Source organism: Phycodurus eques, chromosome 10, assembly GCF_024500275.1.
Source record: "Phycodurus eques isolate BA_2022a chromosome 10, UOR_Pequ_1.1, whole genome shotgun sequence".
Lineage (NCBI taxonomy): Eukaryota > Metazoa > Chordata > Actinopteri > Syngnathiformes > Syngnathidae > Phycodurus > Phycodurus eques.
In genome coordinates this window covers 20874526-20891827 of record NC_084534.1, presented here as the reverse complement: position 1 = coordinate 20891827, position 17302 = coordinate 20874526, and the positions used below count along the sequence as shown (strand labels likewise).

The window sequence follows — 17302 nt, the reverse complement described above, 5'->3', positions numbered from 1 at the left end:
TATGTCTCTAGTGCTGAGAGGATCGAAAACTCCTTGATGTTTTACCAGAAATATTAGTTCACAAACAAACTAGATGCATGTTTAATAATGTACAGATGCTGAGACATGTTCCCTCATAGCAAAGTGTGTCCCTGCTTTCTGCTCTCATACGCTTTCCCCCCTTTTTACAATCCCATTATTACACAATTGGATTTCTCCAGAGCCTTTTAGAGCCGTCTGGCTGAGCCTCTGAAACAGCTTTGAGTTAAGCAGCTCTTCCCCGGACAGCTACAATATACATTAACGTACAAATGTCAAGAGGTGAAAATAAAGGTGAAAAAAAATTAACGTGAAGGCGCAGACTGCGTTGGTCATCACATTTCAACGCTCGGCATCAAGGGTTTGTGGTAGTGAATCTTAACACATCTCTCTTGACCTCCTAAATCTGAACTTGGACTTGTGTCAATCCTGATTCCCCGTAAGAGGCTCTGCTTTGAATCGCACAGCCATTCTGGTCTTTTCCCTGCGATTCCTCTTTTGGTTCCTGTTTGATCCCCACAGTCCAACACTGACACTATCTGCCTTGGACCAGATGGCTTCAAATAAGAGTATTTTCAAAGCTATTAGGGTTAAGAAACTGTGGCTCGCTCTCACTGCTAAATCGTAAAAGCATGTTTGTTATCTGCACTGCAGTTTTGTAAAGCTTCACAATTAAGTAGAAAACTGCCATGGGCAATTTATGGAATTGGCTTATTTATGGGTTTTATGGTGATTAGCATGGCATACTAATGGCGCACGTCTGCCTCAGTGTTCTGGAGTGTGAAGTTCTGTGGTCCGATTCGCAGCTACGGCCTTCCTGTGTCAAGTTTGCATGTTGTTACCCTCACGGCATATTTGCCTATAGGCCTTTTTTTAAACGTTTTCAGAAAAACAAGAAAAAAACGAACTTCTTTGAAGTCCGGTTTTTTCTTGTTTTCTTGATTCAAACTTCCGGATAACCATGACCTGGAAGACGGCGAAATCTACAGACAAAGAAAAAAATAAAAAGCACCATTAATATTTTTATTGGTAGTTTTAATGACAATGTGACTAAGTTAAAAATAAATGCCATTATGCTATTAGGCTAATGTATTCACCCTGTAGTTACATGTGTTTCCTGCCTGCAGCTTTCTCCCACATAAAAAAAAAAAAACCATGCATGTTAGGTTTATTATTGCGGGTGTAAACATGAGTGCGAATGGTTGTTTGTCTGGAGCTGCAGCTCAATCACAACCCTATTGAGGAAAAGAACTCCAGAAAATTGATTAATGAAAATATCCTATGCCCCGTGCTGTATAACTTTGGATGCATATTAACTAACTAAAATTCAACATTATACTGTGTGTCCCCCATTTCATAATTACATATCTTTTTTTTTTTTTTTTTGACAAATGAAATGAACCCAAGTGCTTATTCTGGCACACTTTTGAATTGCCGACCGTGATCTTGAATTACGGTGGATCAAAGATGTCAATACAAGACTAGTTGTTTAAGACCCACACTACAGGGGGCACCAATATGACTCAAACTGGGCAACTCACACTATGGCACTGTTCTCCACAGCTTTTCAAGTATTAAGGATGCAAAGAAGCATTTAATTAGATGAACACTATTTCGCGAGAATCACTGTCAAAGGACAGTTATGTGATGTTGACATACTAGATAATAAAAAAAATAATCAGGAGCATTCATCCATGTGTTTAAGTCGTGCTGGCAGCTCATCCAACGATGAGAACCGATGCTCTTTTGGAACATGATGTTGGTCTGAGTTATTTGTTCGGTCTAAGAGGAAGCCGTGGATTCCGGCCGAGCGAGAGGCCAGGTAATCGTTCACGTAATGGTCCCCGACGTGAACTATGCTGGTAGGAGGCACGCCGCACTTCTGCATGGCTTGATCAAAGATGGCCGCATGGGGCTTCTCGACACCTGCTGCCTCTGACGTCACCAGAAAGTTGAAGTGAGAAAGCAGCCCGCAACTGCGTAAGATGGCTTCCAGGCGGTTGTCAAAGTTGGAAACCACTCCCAGTTGCAGTCCTAGTGAGGAGCAGCTTCACTAGAGCTGACTTTGAGTCTGGAAAAACCTCAAATAAAAGAAAGGACATTAGTCAACACACTACTAACAAAAAAAAAAGCACTGATCCATTAAAAAGTAAATATAAGTAGTGTAATTGTCTTTTGGGCTTGCGAACATGCTAACACATAACCGGGGGGGAAAGAAAATCACATCATTTACCTCCCAGTTCTCTGCATTGCTAAAGTTCTGGTAGAGGTTAAGGGCCATTGTACTGAGCAGGGCCGGGTCACGCACACCGCACTGAGAGAAGGTGGCCTTCACCACCGCCGTCCACCACGACTGTCCGTCCATTCCCTGAGCGATGCCGTAGTTAGGGAATCGGCTGCAATGATGTCCATACGCCCGGCGAAAAGCGGCGCCCACTTCGGCAGGCCTGAGGACTCAGGCCCATTCGTTTGGCCTCGTCGCAGTACTGCTCACCGACCGAGGAACGTACCCTTAGCAGGGTGTCTTTCACGTCCCACAGCACCCACCGCAGAGGAGCACGCATCACGCCTGCCTGCGTAAGACCCAAGACAACTTTACATTCCAGAAACTGTACCGCCACTGAGAATCCAGCATCCTAACAACACTGAACAGTCTGACATAGTTGGTAGACGTTGACATTTTCTGCCATGACATCCTCAATAGTCTGATATGAAAATGCAGGATGAGGGAATACATTGTTTCTTGGGGAATTCTTTAGTCTAGACAGTGATTTAATAGGCGGAGAAGGGTGGAATGAAGGCTGAATCACAGAAATGGACAAAATGGCCAACTATTCCAGGGTCCCGAAACTCTGAATGCATCTCTTATCGAGTGGCAATTCAATTAAACTTGAGTGTGGGAACATCCAGAGCCATTCTAAACTCACATCCTGAAGTGACACGATAAGTATGAAAATTTAAAGGCATTTATGATGTAGTTGAAATAAAAATGAAATCCAGGCAAACACAATTTAGCATTTTAATACTTTTTGTAGGTGTCGCTGAATCACGCTGCCCCCTACTGGCCGAACAGCGGCATCAAAAATTACATTACAAAATGTTTTTGAAGTCCAGCTGGGAAGACGTAACATAGGCTCAGATAAATTTGCACTGAAGTCACTGCCTATCAGCAAGGTTAGCTGGTGTTTTAAACTATAAAGCCATGACGATGAAGCACAAAATAGCAGTTTTACTGTTTAGACCACAATAAACGCAAGAACCGAAAGCCGGGCGGATTTACTTGTTTTCCCATTGACTTAAAGATTCGTCACGTCAAGTGTTCATAATACTGTGGGTGGTTGGTCAATATCAATCTTGGGGAAAATGTAGACTATATTTTATACGTTTTAATGTATTGATAAACACTTCTCGTAACAGCCTTAGCAACGCGGATTAACATTTCGTAGGGTTGACGAATCTGCGAATCCCGTTATGAAGATACTTCTTTCCCGTCGTCTCTCACCCGGAAACTGTGCCCGGAAACAACCAAGATGGGGACGCCACCGCCATTAAGTGTGAATAAAGTGTTTTAAAAAAATGTTAGGTGTACCAACAGGCAGACAATAACAAGCCAACGTGTGTTCGGTTGATAAATATTGTGGTGTTGTAGGCAAAACGAGACAAGGTCATATACGTCTCACCGCGCTGAAGGAGTCTAAAATCGAAATAAAAATAAATATCTTACGTGAGCACGTTCACCTCGTTTGCAGTTGTTGTGGACAGTTATCAAAGGTAAATATACACTCCACTACAATACAATACGACGTTGACAACATTACAGCGGATCAAAGTGTTATATCGCAACCGGTACTGCAGGGGCGCTGTGTCGAACAGCCGCTTTCTAGCGCTAGCCAAACTGTAAACACATGCGCAGTCGTTCACGACGTGCTATTCTCCGCCCACTCGCTTTCGAGGCATGTTTGGGCCTCTAAAACTAGACATGCTTCATTAAATTTGTGTTAAACAATGGCTACTCCCGCTGTTCGTGTTTTCCGAAGGTTAGAGGGTTTGTTTTGCGTTTACAAACCTGCTGGTGTCCCATGGAAGCTCGTGAGGGACAACATCGAGACCAAGCTGCTCAAAGGTCAGACGTCCTCATCATGTCTCACTTCCCCAAATAATGCACACATAATGCGCATATAAGTACTGGATTACATCCGTGTACATATATTGCAGGTTTAGATGCTTTGCCATCGCCGCCTCTTCCTGAGCAGATCCGGTTTTTGTCACCACCAGGCGGTGACACCATTTCACCCAAGGGGGTGTCAGCAGCCTGTGTCCCGGTCCTGTCCAAACACCCTTTGGGTATGTGGATACATGCATGCACCTCTATCTACCTCTCAGTCACGTTTTTCTTGCCACGTATTATCACACTAGTTTGAATTGACTGAGAGAGTAAAACAAAAATAAAATCTTGACTAAAATTTTTCAGTAACTGGGCCTGAATTCCAGCATATTCGAGTTGGTGTCGGGCATCGTTTGGATACATTTTCCTCCGGTGTAATGGGTATGATCATCATTCTGTTCAAACATTTGTTTTATGAAATTCCTGATTTGATTTTAACATCCGATTTCCCTTAAGTTCTCGCTGTTGGGAATGGAAACAAGGCTCTGAATGACCTCTACAACAACAAAGTCACAAGGGTAATTTCATCTGCTTCCAACCTCAACAGCACCGTGATGTCATTTGCACACAATCCCCGTGTATTGAATCGTCTCTGGATTTTCAGGACTACACGTTGGAGGGCGAGTTTGGGACTGCTACAGATGATTTCTCCCACACGGGACGAGTTGTGGAACAATCCACTTATGGTATGGCGTATTGTGTAATATCCACTTTGCAATAACCCCTCAACAATGCTATTCTTTTTGTCATAGCTACCTGATTTACACAAGAATAGGACTTTTGTTACATTATATGATCAGCATGTCATATTAACCTTATTCACTCTACACTATTGCATTCAGACTCTTTTGTTGTTTTTAAACAAAATATTGTGATAGTTCTTTTGCTTTACTTTACCCTTTATCTGTGCACTTTGGTTCAGTTCCGAAAGAAGCAATTATTGTTGATTCTCTTTTTTTACACCAAGTACCAACCCCAAAAATACTTAGCTCACCAAATATGACCAACATTACAATAGGCTAGCAAAGTAGGCTGTTCATCTCAAACAAGTTTTTATTCCTATAATGTATATTTAATATTTGTGTAAGTCACTGTTACATTAAGCACATTTTAAAGATTAACGCCAGTGCTAAAAAGTAGGGAACAAGTACTTTAATAATGATTTGAGTCAAATATATTGCACAGAAAAGTTAAAAAAAATGTACCTAAAAAATAAATAGGCAAATAGTTTTTATAGATTAAATGCAATAAAAGTTAAATCCTGTTGAACTGTACTCAGTGATTCTATTGCATACTACTAGACATACTACCTTTTCGAAGCTCGTACACCTAATGGTACATGTACATACCACACTTTTGAGAATCGCTAGTTTAGTAAACAGTATAAGTGCAAATTGGGCTCTATGCACGCAACACTTTGGGGAGAGGTGGTGTGTTCACTTCCGGTCGGCATAGTGACAACAACGACAGCGTCACACTTGTCAAATTACGTGTGTTCCCATGCAGGTGGTCTATTGTCTGTGAAGCAAAATCTTATTTGTCTTTACTAGGCAATGTATCAAATGTCTTCACACAGTTGCCTAAAACTGCTTAGTTGAATTGAAATGTTTTCAAGGTCTGAATAATTGATGAAAATGAATTGAAAATGAAAATTAAATCAAATTCTTTTACAACATGATCAATTTAGTTTAGAAATTGAAGGCAACTTAAGGAGCATGGATATTAACATAAAAACTTGCTTTCTGTGAATTTGTATGACAAAGTTTGCACGTGTAAACATTGCAATGCATTTACAAAAAAATTTAAGGTGGTTAAAACGGATCTATAAAGTTATGAGTGTTCAAACGTGACCTTTGAAAAAGACAGGAACCCTGTTATTACGACAGTCTTGACCATTCACCATGAAACATCCCTTGTTTTCTCAACAGATCACATCACGCAAGATAAGATGGAGAAAGTTCTGGCAATGCTGCAGGGAGCAAATCAAAAGGCTTTGTTAACGTATGTCCATTTTTGCTCTTTCCAATTGCACACATTAAATCGAAATTATGGATGTGATTATGTTTACTCTTCACAGGTATGCCAACGTAGACATGCGGTCACAGGAAGCCTACGAGATGGCTGTGCAAGGTGCACTCGGTCCAGAGGGGAAGTCGCCGCCTATTTTGACAGGTCTGAGGTGCATTCGCTTCCAGCCTCCTCACTTCACTCTGGGTAAATTGTCAGATTAAACACTCATAAACATGTCATTGAAAAGCCTTTATGCACTGATTTTGTTTAATATCTTCTCAGAGGTCCAGTGCCTGAACGAAACACAGAAATATCTGCGCAAAGTGGTGCACGAGATCGGACTGGAGCTGCGCAGCACGGCCATTTGCAAGGGAGTTCGGCGCACCAGAGACGGCACCTTCACGCTGCAGGATGCCCTCATCCGCCACCAGTGGACGCCCGCTGAGGTCACGCGTGCTGTCCGAAAGTACCACGCCGCTAAGAAAAACAGACTAACAATCAAACAACCACCTCAGTCCTCCGTGAGACCAGAAGCAACTGAGTTAAGCTAAGATGGGAAGGACACCTGACAGTCCCGAGATAAGAATCTCTAGTGTTGTTGGTCGCATTGTCAACATTTTCTTGTTCCAAAAGCTTCCTTGTGATGAAGGCATTGCATTGTTGTCATGCACTTCATACCTGCAAGAGAACGGTGCTGGCTTGTCAGGCAGGAAGAATGCCCACAAAGACACAAATGAACGACAAGAACAAGAAGCTGTTTGTCGTCTGGAGCTTTATTAAGCAGCGTTTCACAATGCAAGTAAAACAATTTACGCAGCTGTTTGTGTTGTTTGTCAGTCAAATTATAAATTGACCAGCATCTGACAACACTTTGATTACCTAAAAGTAAACATTACATTTCACAGCATTGTAATACATTTACAACCTAATAAACGTTAAGTATTACTCTTGTCAATCACAACAGTATACAACATCCATCCATTTTCTGAGCCGCTTCTCCTCACTAGGGTCGCGGGCGTGCTGGACCCTATCCCAGCTATCATCGAGCAGGAGGTGGGGTCCACCCTGAACCGGTTGCCAGCCAATCGCAGGGCACATATAAACATACAACCATTTGCAATCACATTCACACCTACGGGCAATTTAGAGTTGCCAGTTAAGTATACAACACTATTTGATTTATAGTCCTTTGGCATAGTTTTACTACTACTGTGTGTTTGTAACGCTATTTGTGATCGATTTTGACCACTTTTTTTCCTTACAAATATTGTAAAAAAAATGCTGTTACGAGATCCATAAAACATCATCTGGTCATCTACCACCATGCATTTCTAGCGACATGGAACTTGGTAGAAGCGGATATTGTAATTAAAGTTATTGTATTGAGAGCTCATTAGATTGTGCATGTGTACCTAATATTGTGACCAGATGTTTTTTTCCCGTTTTCTTTTACCTAAATAAATTCCTCCCCAGATGCTCCGTGATAACACACTACAGTACTCCACCACTTCTTCCTCCTCGGTTCAACAACATCCTGATTTCTTCTTTGGAGGTTCTTTATGTAATGCCAGCGTTTCCTGTCTTCTGTCATCTTTCTGACTCAACAACCTGGCAACAACTAACAGGCACAGTGACTGCACAAACACCCTGAATATTAAGACATAATTGATATGTACATACCTACAAGGAAGATAATTACCTGGCAACTGCTTCCAAAGACTGAATCACGTTGTCGCCGGTGACAGCGCTGCACTCGATGAAATCTATATTGAACTCCTATCAAAATAATACTGTAATCATCACTGGACATACTGTATGTGTTTCTCTTTTGGAGGGAGGAGACAAATTCATACCTTTGCAAGATTCTGACCCTCTTCAGTTGTAACAGTACGCTCCGTGCGATCACTTTTGTTTCCCAGAAGTAAAATGGGAATGTTTTCCATGGCCCCTTCCTGCAAACAATTAGTCGCACATAAATTGGGTAAGAGTTTTGATTGACAGAGTCTAATTTCCTAGAAAAATCAAGCTTCAGAGTCCTCCAAACACTTGCGAATCTATTTGTTATGCCTTTTTTTTTTGTAGTCAGATTGTCACAGATGGCTGTTGCATATTGAACTGCCCCAAGCACAGTGATGCCTATTTCATGGAGTGTTCTGTGCTTTGGAGGGCAAAGCATTGCATGAACGCCAGGGCCCATTTCAGTTTTTATAAACCCAGCTAAGGGTGACGGGCCTTTGACTTATGACAAAATATGATATGACAGCCAAGCAAATGGTTTATGTTTAGAATTTTAAGCATTTGTTGGTTGAATGGTGACCCTTGCATATATATACAGGCTTGCTGGACTGGAAAAACTGCCAAGCTTGGTGATCTTACCAGGAAACATTTTGAGGCGACTTTTTTTTTTTTTTTTTTTTTTTTTAAACATTTGTTATAAATGGAACCACAAACAAGATGTGGCGATTGTCAATGAAGAAGCTGATTGCCCTGGCCGCTGCAGCTAAATTATAATAATACAAATACAGTTACAGGAAAAGATTGAAAAAAGTATTATTGTAAAAAAAATATTTCCATATGTTGTATTGGTACAGCGTGGCGTGGGCACTTAATTTTTATTGTGCAAGTTTATGTGATACAACAAGGCATTTTCGATTGGCAGTTACATTTGCGAGGCTGTTCACTGGCGATTCATATTTCGAATTGCAGCAAAACTATAAAAACTAGTTGCAGAACCCCGCACAGTACACAACAGTTCAGTCAGCTGTGTTTGGCTGTGTCGCTCTGTGTGCAGCGGACCATAAGGGGTTGCATGTCTAGGACAAGCTAAGATAAAAATAATACAAAGATAATAAGATTTTTCTGCAAACTGTAAACAATGCAAAACTTCAAAAGTCCCACAACACAACATTCAGCTGCAGATCAGCACATTATGATACAGGACCAAAACTTGTAATTATGCACAACTCACCTGAATGCAGCTTGCCCAGTAGTGGACGGCGGTGAAGCTTTGAGAGGAAGCGATGTCGTACATCAGGAGAAATGCATGCGCTCTATGGAATATCTGATTGGTGATACTGCGAAACCTTTGAAGGCCGTAAATAATGTGAAATGATTATGTGCAGGTAACACACTTAAACAAGGAACATAGGCAATTTCAAATTTCAAGGGGGAAAAAAAAGAGAAAGTAAACTAGTCAAACTTGTCTGTGACGACAGTAAAGGCTCAGATGTTGCTTGTGGTTTTAAGGTCCGATGACTGTGGCCTGCCAAATTCCCAGAAAATCACAAAAAGAACTTTCCTGGAAAATGTGATCCTTGGGATTACACAAAATGACCACAATCCCATTAGTAAAGCTACAAAACTCGACATTTCTTTGTGGAAAGTATTTGACCCATTTTACTGAGCCAAACTGAAATATTCCAAAAGGTCATTAAGAGCATACATTTTAAGCACATGCATATGTAACAATAAGCCTCCTAATAGCAGCTCAGCTCCTTTGCAACCACAGTTTATACACTGAAGCACAAGTTGTTTGCGCATTGTAAGGATATGTACTGCCAGAACTTAATAGGAGACGCACAGAAATGTGCCAGAATATGAAATATGGCTTAGGGAGAAGGCTGTTTTTCTATAGCGCTTATCCTCACTAGGGTTGCGGGTGAGCTGGACTAAATGCCAGCTGGCTGCCTTTGGGCAAGAGGCAGGGTACACCCTGGATTGCTTTCCAGCCAATCAATCACAAGGCATATCTAGACTAACAAGCATTTACATTCACAATCACACCTAATGACAATTTAAAGTCTTCCATGAAATGATCATGCATCATTTTGGAATGTGGGAGGAAGCCAGAGTACTGGCACAAAACCCACACAAGCACGGGGAGAACATGACTCCACACAGAAAGCTCGGATTCAAAGGCCCAAGCTCAGAACGATGAGGCGGATGTGCGAGCCGTTCTGCCGCCAGAAGCATGATCATATATAATTGAAATGCATCATAAAGTTGAACATTTGTTAAATTTGTTATCATTAAGAAATAATGCCCTAATAGCTTTGAGGCTATGAAAAAGCATTTATAGCTTTTCTAAACTGTTTCACGTAGCTGCTGAGTTTAAACATGATACAATATATGCTTAACCGTTTGTGGGGAACTTGCTAAGAGGAATACATTTATGAAAATAAGGAAACGTCTTACCTTTCTTGACCTGCTGTATCCCACAGCTGTAACTCCACAGGTTTGCCATCCACGATCACAGTCCACAAGCATGTATCAAGGCCTTCGAAACACGTTTACGTGACAATTATTCGATTTGACATTTTTTTATATTATATTTGTGAGACTAATAATAAGACTTGTACCAGCCGAGGCGGGCAAATCCGGAAAGAATTTCCCATTTTGTGCTCGTTTCATGAAGGAGGTCTTGCCCACGCTGCTGTCTCCAACCATGACCACATTATAGGGGTTTGCTTTCAAGTCAGATGGCTTACCTGCCAACAAAATAAGGATATCTTATTTAACTACATGACCAACTATTAGGGGCACCTATCAGTATGATGGAATAAAGTTACAAACTCACAACTACCAAATAAAAACAATGGATTAATCTTGCATTGGTTCTCATTACATAATTACGCAGGTAGTGTTGTGGCGATTGTCTCGTTCCCAAGCTCATATTTAAATGCTAAGTAGAGTGTGCCTGTGAATGATGCAGGTCATTTCATTCTCAGGGCATTGAATCGATCGCAACTGGAGTGCTCTGCTTAAGTATCGTGTGTTTATACCAAAAGAAACATTCTGAGTGTCTTGCCCCAGGTGGACTGGATCCTGATGGGCTCGGGATGGCGTCACTTTCGCAGATGTCTTGTTTCTGTGATCATTTGGTAGTAAAATAAAAATTGTGCCAATGTAGTTGCATAGTACAAAGTTGTGAAAATATACTGAAATGTGCAAACAATACATAGGACTCTTACCTCACAGACTTTGAAATGATGTTGGATGATGGTTCGGTATCACCTTCATTGCTCTGAAGATTCATGAGACATTCATTTGCAGCATTTGAAAAATCTATTTTTAAACAACAGTAAAATGGATGCATACACCTATAACCTAATGAAATGTGGATGATGTGTTATGAAATATTTTTGTTTTTCCTACTTTGACATTTACATTCCACAGCATTTTATTACTCTTTCCACCAATACCTGAGCAATGTGTAGGTTATTTAGGCTAATAATTAGACTAGTGCAGATTCACATACAGTACCGTTATTCAATATAGCAAATAAACAACAAGAGGCCAACGGCAGCAAATGGCTCAAATAAAAATGAATTTATATGCGATGATAGAAACTGTGGCTCAGGTTGAACATTTAAGTGTAATATTCTGTTTGTTGCTTACCTGTAATTCTTCAGGTCCTTGAAAGGCGTCATCAGCGTGTTGGTGTGCGCTTGTCTCAGGTTGTGTTTGTATCATGTTGTCGTCTTCACTTTGATTACCATGAGTTTGTTGCACTCGGGACTTCCTGTGAGATCCCAGTTTGCGCTTTCTCTCCCGCGAGTTCAAATTCTGAGAGCACATCAAGTTTGGACGAGGTCGAGCGTTTTTCCAAGATGTCACGGCGAACCAGATGACAGTCTGAAGTTCGATTTTCTTTGCCTGTCTGATGAGCCGGCGTTGTGCTTGGAGGATCACCAGTCTTTTCTCTAGTTGGTTCAGAACCCGAACTATCAGGCTTCAGCTCTTTCTCTCTGCTTTGACAGCCATGTTCTGTCATAACATTTTGCACATGAGCTGCAAGCGGTACCTCTTTACTCAGATCCAACTTTAGCTCCAAGTCCCCCTTTGACATGGTTCCTAGCTTTCTGCGCGTGGAACCCATCTTTCTTTTTTTATTTGTCGAGTTCAAACTGGGACTCTTCAAGTTTTTATCAGGGGCTCCGGCACTCTCTGTTATTACGCCCTGTATATTTGATAGTGCGCCCATCTGCTCTTCACCAGGTAGCCGAGTTGCAACTTGGCCTCGCATTACATTGACAATTGTGGCCGTACAAAAAGATTCACCATCTGAAAGCAGCTGCTGTTTTTTCTTACGCTCTGTATCCACAGAGCTTATCACGTGGACCTCAGAGACGGGAACATAATCAGGTTCAAATGTCTCCATGCCGACCACCACGTCTCTGTCACTTCCCGTCACATCAGCTCCCTGGGAAGTAAAAAGATTAGCACCCCGGGAGGAAAGCTGTTCTGAAAAGACAGTCATGACATCACGGGTGGCGGGTATCATCGGGTTACTTTCTCTGCTACTGTCGTGAAGCTCCGGGCCAGCCTCGACCCAGGTGAATTCCTGCTTCCTCTTCATGCAATGTTCCAGCCTGTGCTGCGTCCTCTAGCACTTCCACATTTTCCAGGGCTCTCCTATCGTGTTCTCCGTCCATTTCTGCCCCTTCCCTTATTTCCTCCACAGCTTTTTCCTGGGCAACTTTCTTTGCTTGTAGAAGACTTTCCAGTGAGTCTTCCTTTAAAGATACAGCCTCTATGTTGTTTACCTGGAAGGTTTCTCCCGAGTCTCGTACATTCAAGCCGGATTTAGAGTAAACATTGGTTTGTTCATTGGAGATACACAACGTGTCCGATAGTTCCCCTTGAGAAGTGGCAACTCCATCCTTGTCTGAGTTTGGAGAAATTGAGTCTTCCTCTTGAGTTCTTAGTCTTTTCACAACTTCAACTTCTATTTTCTCAGTGGCTTTGAATATTGGCTTCATGTGTTCCTGTGATGCTTGCCGTCCTGCGCTCTCTGCTGCCACTTCTAAGGGTTTAACCTTTTGTTGAAGCATTTTTTTGATATTGTTCTCCAAATGTTGAGTACTATATCCTCCAGAAATGTTGAAATGCTCACGTTGTTCCTCCATTTCCTGTTCGGGTAAAGAAATTAGGGCCTTTTGTTGGCCCGCACTCAATGTTGGTATCGTTAGTAAGCCTATTTCTTTTAGTGTTTTGCATTTCAGCGGTTTCTTTTTTAAACGTTATGTCTTTAGTTTCTTGGGGATCCTTTTTATCTCTGTTGTTTCCATCAGCATCATCTGCAGATTCATTGTATGTCTCAGCAGCAAAGACCTTCACGTGACTCCCTTTATTCCGTCGACTAGATCCCAGTTTTCTCCTGTTCCTAGCCGGGCTCAAAGTTTCGCTGTCTTCATTGTGGCCTGTTTCTAAAGCCTTAAGGTGTTTAATTGACATGAAGTCTGGATACTGAGCATCTCTGACTTGAGAAACGTCCAAGTGCTCATGTTGTTCGTCTGTGGACATTTCTGCTTTTGGTGAGGAAATTGGGGCTTTTGCGAGACTGTACTCAATTTCTGCGTCTTTATGAAGGCTACTTTCAGATGTGCTTGTCTCCGGTGCCACAATAGACACCTCTGCATCGGCGAGTGGTTCACTCACCACATAATCAGCGCGTACATTTTCATTCTGTGGCAAAGTTTCATTTTCTCCGTCTTCCTTCTCTGCCATTTCCCTGGAACTTGATGGGTCCGTTAGCAATTGGGTTACAGTTGTGCTTGAACGTGCATTTAATGTAATAAACTGAGAGAATCCTCCATGTACATTTCCTCTGACCAGATCAGCCATGTCTTCACCTTGAAAAGTGTTGAAACTGTCAATTTCTTCTCGGTCTTCAACCGTCACTTCTTTATCTTCTCTGGGATAACAATCATCATCTCTACCATCACTGTCCGTTTCAGCAGCAAAGACTTTTACCTTTAACTGTACCTCAGTTTCTAATAATTTAGCCTCCTTAATTAAATCGCTGTCTGGATGTTGGGCTGCTCTGACTTGAGGAAAGCTAAAGTGCTTTTGTTGTTCATCTGTGGACATGTCTGCTTTTGGTGAGGAAATTGTGGCTATTGCTACACTGTACTCAATTTGGCTGCTTTTAGATGTGCTTATCTCCGGTGTTGCAATAGACACCACTGCATCAACAAGCAGTTGACTCGCCAAATAATCGGCATGCACATTTTCATTCTGTGGCAAAGTTTCATTTTCCTCCCCTGCTTTTGTTTTGGATTTAACAACGGAAAGTTCTTCCTTCTCTGGCATTTCCCTGGAACTTGATGGGTCCGTTAGCAATTGGGTTACAGTTGTGCTTGAATGTGTATTTAATGTATTAAACTGAGAAAATCCTCCATGTACATTTCCTCTCACTAGATCATCCATGTCTTCACCTTGAAAAGTGTCTAAATTGTCCATCTCAGCTGTTTCCATTTTAAATGTCACTTCTTTAATTTTTGCGGGATGATTATCATCATCATCACTTGTGTTTCTAGTAGCATCATCTCTAAAGTCACTGCACTTTTCAGAGGCAAAGACTTTTACCTGGCTTCTCAATGACTCTCTTTGCTCATCTGTGCTGGCGGTGTTGTACTCGCTTTGGGAGTCAAAGACAAAACTTTCTTCTGGTTGCTCACTTGGGGAAGACAGTTGACTCTCTGCCATTCCACTTAAGATTCCTTTAGCACTCCGCTCCACATCAGACACCCCTTGCGCTTCAATGTCATGTTCCCGACGTTGTGTGGGGTCTTTTTCTGTGTTGATCCATGTCTCCATGGTATTAGTTGCATAAGCCTTTTGATCTCTCCGCTCTGAAGCCTTCATGGTGTGCTCGTTCATAGGGTGATCCTTATGGTTGTCCTGGGGATTTAACCCGGAATCAAGAAAGCTTTTTGCACTTAAGTCAGACGTGCATGTTTCCACAATTTCATTGACAAGGTTTTCAATATTTGTATCAACATCACCTGTAGGTTCATCTATCAAGATTTCCCTGTCTTTTATATGGTCCGTTTCTATTAACTTAACCTCCTTAATTAATTCCTTGTCTAGATGTTGAGCTACTCTGACTTGAGAAAAGCTAAAGTTCTCACGGTGTTTATCTGTGGATGTGCCCACTTTTGGTGAAGAAATTGTGGGTATCGCTACACTGTACTCAATTTCTGCATCTTTATTAAGGCTGCTGTTAGATGTGGTTATCGCCTGTGTAGCAGTAGACACATGTAGTAGTTGACTCACCGAATAATCAAGATCTACATTTTCATTCTGTTGCAAAAATGTTTCATTTTGCTCCCCTGCTTTTGTTTTGGAGTTGACAATGGGAAGTTTGTCCTTCTCTGGAATCTTCCTGTAATTTGATTGCTCAGTTAGCAGTTGGGGTACAGTTGTGTTTGAATGGATTTTTCCTCTAAGAGTCTCTAAATTGTCCATTACTTTCAGCTGCATTGTTTCCTTCTCAGCTGCTTCTATTGTACATGTCACTTCTTTCATTTTAGAGGGATCATTACCGTCATGGCTTTTCTTTGCAGCATCGTCATCATCATCACTGCCCGTCTCAGCAGCATAGACCATTTCACGGCTTCCTTTGTTCCGGCGACGAGACCCCAATTTTCTCCTGTTCCTAGCTGGGCTGAAGAAGTCTCTCTTCACATCTGTACTTGCATTGTTGTCCTTACTTTGGGATTCAAAGACAACAATATTCTCTGGTTGTACACTTTGTGCAAACAAATCCCCGTCCAGCATTGTACTCAAGATTCCATTAGATTCCACCCGTTCAGCCTCTACTTGGTCGTTGATGTAATTTTCCTGAAAAGGTGCAGATTTGATTTTTTCTACATTGATCATTGCCTTGTTGGTATCAGGTGCCTGACGATTATCTTTCTGGTACAACACCTCTGTGTCTTCTTTCCAAAGCTGTGCTTCCCATTTGTCCTGTAGATTTAAACCTGAATCAGATGGGCTTTTTACACTCAACTCAACTTGATGCGCTCCCCCAGTTTCCTCTGTCAAATTTCCAGGACATTCTTGGCTATCTTCCTTATTTTCAGGTTTCACAATTTCAGTGTAACTCATTTGGTCAGATTTGGATGACTTCATCTCTTTTATTTCAAATTGGTTTGGAACCTGAGCACTTCTGACTGAACAGTGAAAAGGCCCATGTTCCTCATTTGTAGGCAGTTCCCCAAATGGTGAGGAGTTCACTTGCTCAACATTGTTTTTCATCTCAGCATGTTCAAAGTAGCTGTTTTTTTCAGGGGATCTCTCTGGATAGCCCAGAAAATGTATTTCCTTTGATTTGACATTAAAAAGGTCATCCTGTAAAGATTCTATATCTTCCCTTTCTGCATCCATAGAAATATGCGGCACTTCCATTGTGAACTCTGATTGATCATGTAGTTGTTCCTTAACTTGCCTATGTCTGCACGTGTTTTCCACTTGTTTATAGAAACCAATAACCCGCTTACAGTCACTTTCTCCAGCATCTTGATCCAAATGCAATTTTCCACTTACGGGTTGATGTATCTCCACTTCAGCATCCAGATAGCTGGGATTCAAAGGCTCCAAAGCATGACCAGGTGTGTAGGCTGAATACAAATGTGTTCCATAAATTGAATCATAATAGTCTAGCTCACTAAACTCTCTTTGTGTAAGTGCTTGTGCTGCTGGTGTCATGTGTGTTTGGAGTTTTTCTCTACTGACATTTTGCTCAACTTCCTCTGTAGGTTTGTGGTATGGTTCAACAGACGACTCCTCAGCATTGTGTCTTTTACTTTGCCTGCTTGAGCCAAGCTTTCTTCTGCTAAATTTCTGCTCTGATGAAAGTATCCAATGAGTTTCCAAAGGGGTTTGGCCTTCATTAGATAACACACTGAAAGATGCAGCACTCTCTTTCGGTTGTACTACAGGTGACGGATCTGCTACACTCAAATCCTCTGGCATATCAACACGTTTTCCCACCTTTCGACGAGATCCAAGTCTCTTTTTCCCACTTGGACCAGACATGGTTATCTGTCCGCCTGCATTTTAATTCATGTACAGTATAAACACATTAAGTATACATGTAGGCTACTTATCAAATGTTAAGCATTTATTTGACAATTCTAAATGATTTCCAAGTTTCCAAAATATTTCATTCTTTCTAAAAATTTAAGAGTTCATTTAGAAATACTTACCCTGATGAGTCTGTCAGCTAGCTAAAGTAAACCAGCAGTCACAACTGGAGGAGGAAGTTGAGTCATATGTGAGAGGCGTGTCTTTGACAGCAAGTGACTGGAAGCTTCCTATGCA

At 41.5% G+C, this 17302-nt stretch overlaps 3 protein-coding genes across 5 annotated transcripts; 1 reads left to right on the top strand and 2 right to left on the bottom strand.

Moving 5' to 3' along the window:
- Positions 1-1027: 1027 nt before the first annotated feature.
- On the bottom strand, positions 1028-4345 carry hdhd3 (haloacid dehalogenase-like hydrolase domain containing 3). Its single transcript, XM_061686856.1, is given in 5 exon segments — positions 1028-2068; positions 2070-2099; positions 2252-2470; positions 2472-2591; positions 4085-4345. Coding segments are annotated over 5 exon segments (756 nt in total). The 5' UTR covers positions 4100-4345; the 3' UTR covers positions 1028-1696.
- trub2 (TruB pseudouridine (psi) synthase family member 2) lies at positions 3511-7669 on the top strand. 2 transcript variants are annotated; one of them, XM_061686855.1, is made up of 8 exons: positions 3511-4141; positions 4294-4362; positions 4490-4564; positions 4640-4701; positions 4788-4869; positions 6112-6184; positions 6261-6397; positions 6476-7669. In XM_061686855.1, the coding sequence occupies exons 1-8, from the start codon at positions 4024-4026 to the stop codon at positions 6742-6744; spliced, it is 885 nt and encodes a 294-aa protein (XP_061542839.1). In that variant the 5' UTR covers positions 3511-4023; the 3' UTR covers positions 6745-7669. The 2 variants fall into 2 exon arrangements, with proteins under 2 accessions (XP_061542839.1, XP_061542838.1); XM_061686854.1 differs by having other exon boundaries at positions 3512-4141; positions 4234-4362.
- On the bottom strand, positions 6949-17268 carry rab44 (RAB44, member RAS oncogene family). Of its 2 annotated transcripts, XM_061686852.1 has the most exons (10): positions 17188-17252; positions 11591-17031; positions 11164-11216; positions 10975-11060; positions 10552-10680; positions 10388-10469; positions 9162-9276; positions 8047-8145; positions 7893-7969; positions 6949-7801 (listed from the first exon to the last, which is right to left on the bottom strand). In XM_061686852.1, exons 2-10 carry the CDS (start codon positions 11768-11770, stop codon positions 7717-7719), a joined length of 906 nt encoding a protein of 301 aa, XP_061542836.1. In that variant the 5' UTR covers positions 11771-17031; positions 17188-17252; the 3' UTR covers positions 6949-7716. The 2 variants fall into 2 exon arrangements, 1 of the variants encoding a protein (XP_061542836.1); XR_009769264.1 differs by lacking the exons at positions 6949-7801; positions 7893-7969; positions 8047-8145; ... (2 more) ...; positions 10552-10680; positions 10975-11060 and having other exon boundaries at positions 17188-17268.
- Between the last annotated feature and the right edge of the window lie 34 nt (positions 17269-17302).

Coding starts and splice junctions, on each gene's coding strand:
- trub2 (XM_061686854.1), top strand. CDS start 4,024: ATGGCTACTCCCGCTGTTCGTGTTTTCCGAAGGTTAGAGGGTTTGTTT. Junction 4,142..4,233: donor CGAGACCAAGCTGCTCAAAG/GTCAGACGTCCT, acceptor CATATATTGCAG/GTTTAGATGCTTTGCCATCG. Junction 6,398..6,475: donor GCCTCCTCACTTCACTCTGG/GTAAATTGTCAG, acceptor ATATCTTCTCAG/AGGTCCAGTGCCTGAACGAA.
- rab44 (XM_061686852.1), bottom strand. CDS start 11,770: ATGTGCTCTCAGAATTTGAACTCGCGGGAGAGAAAGCGCAAACTGGGA. Junction 11,217..11,590: donor AAGGACCTGAAGAATTACAG/GTAAGCAACAAA, acceptor ATGAATCTTCAG/AGCAATGAAGGTGATACCGA. Junction 7,802..7,892: donor TCTTTGGAAGCAGTTGCCAG/GTAATTATCTTC, acceptor AGTTGTTGCCAG/GTTGTTGAGTCAGAAAGATG.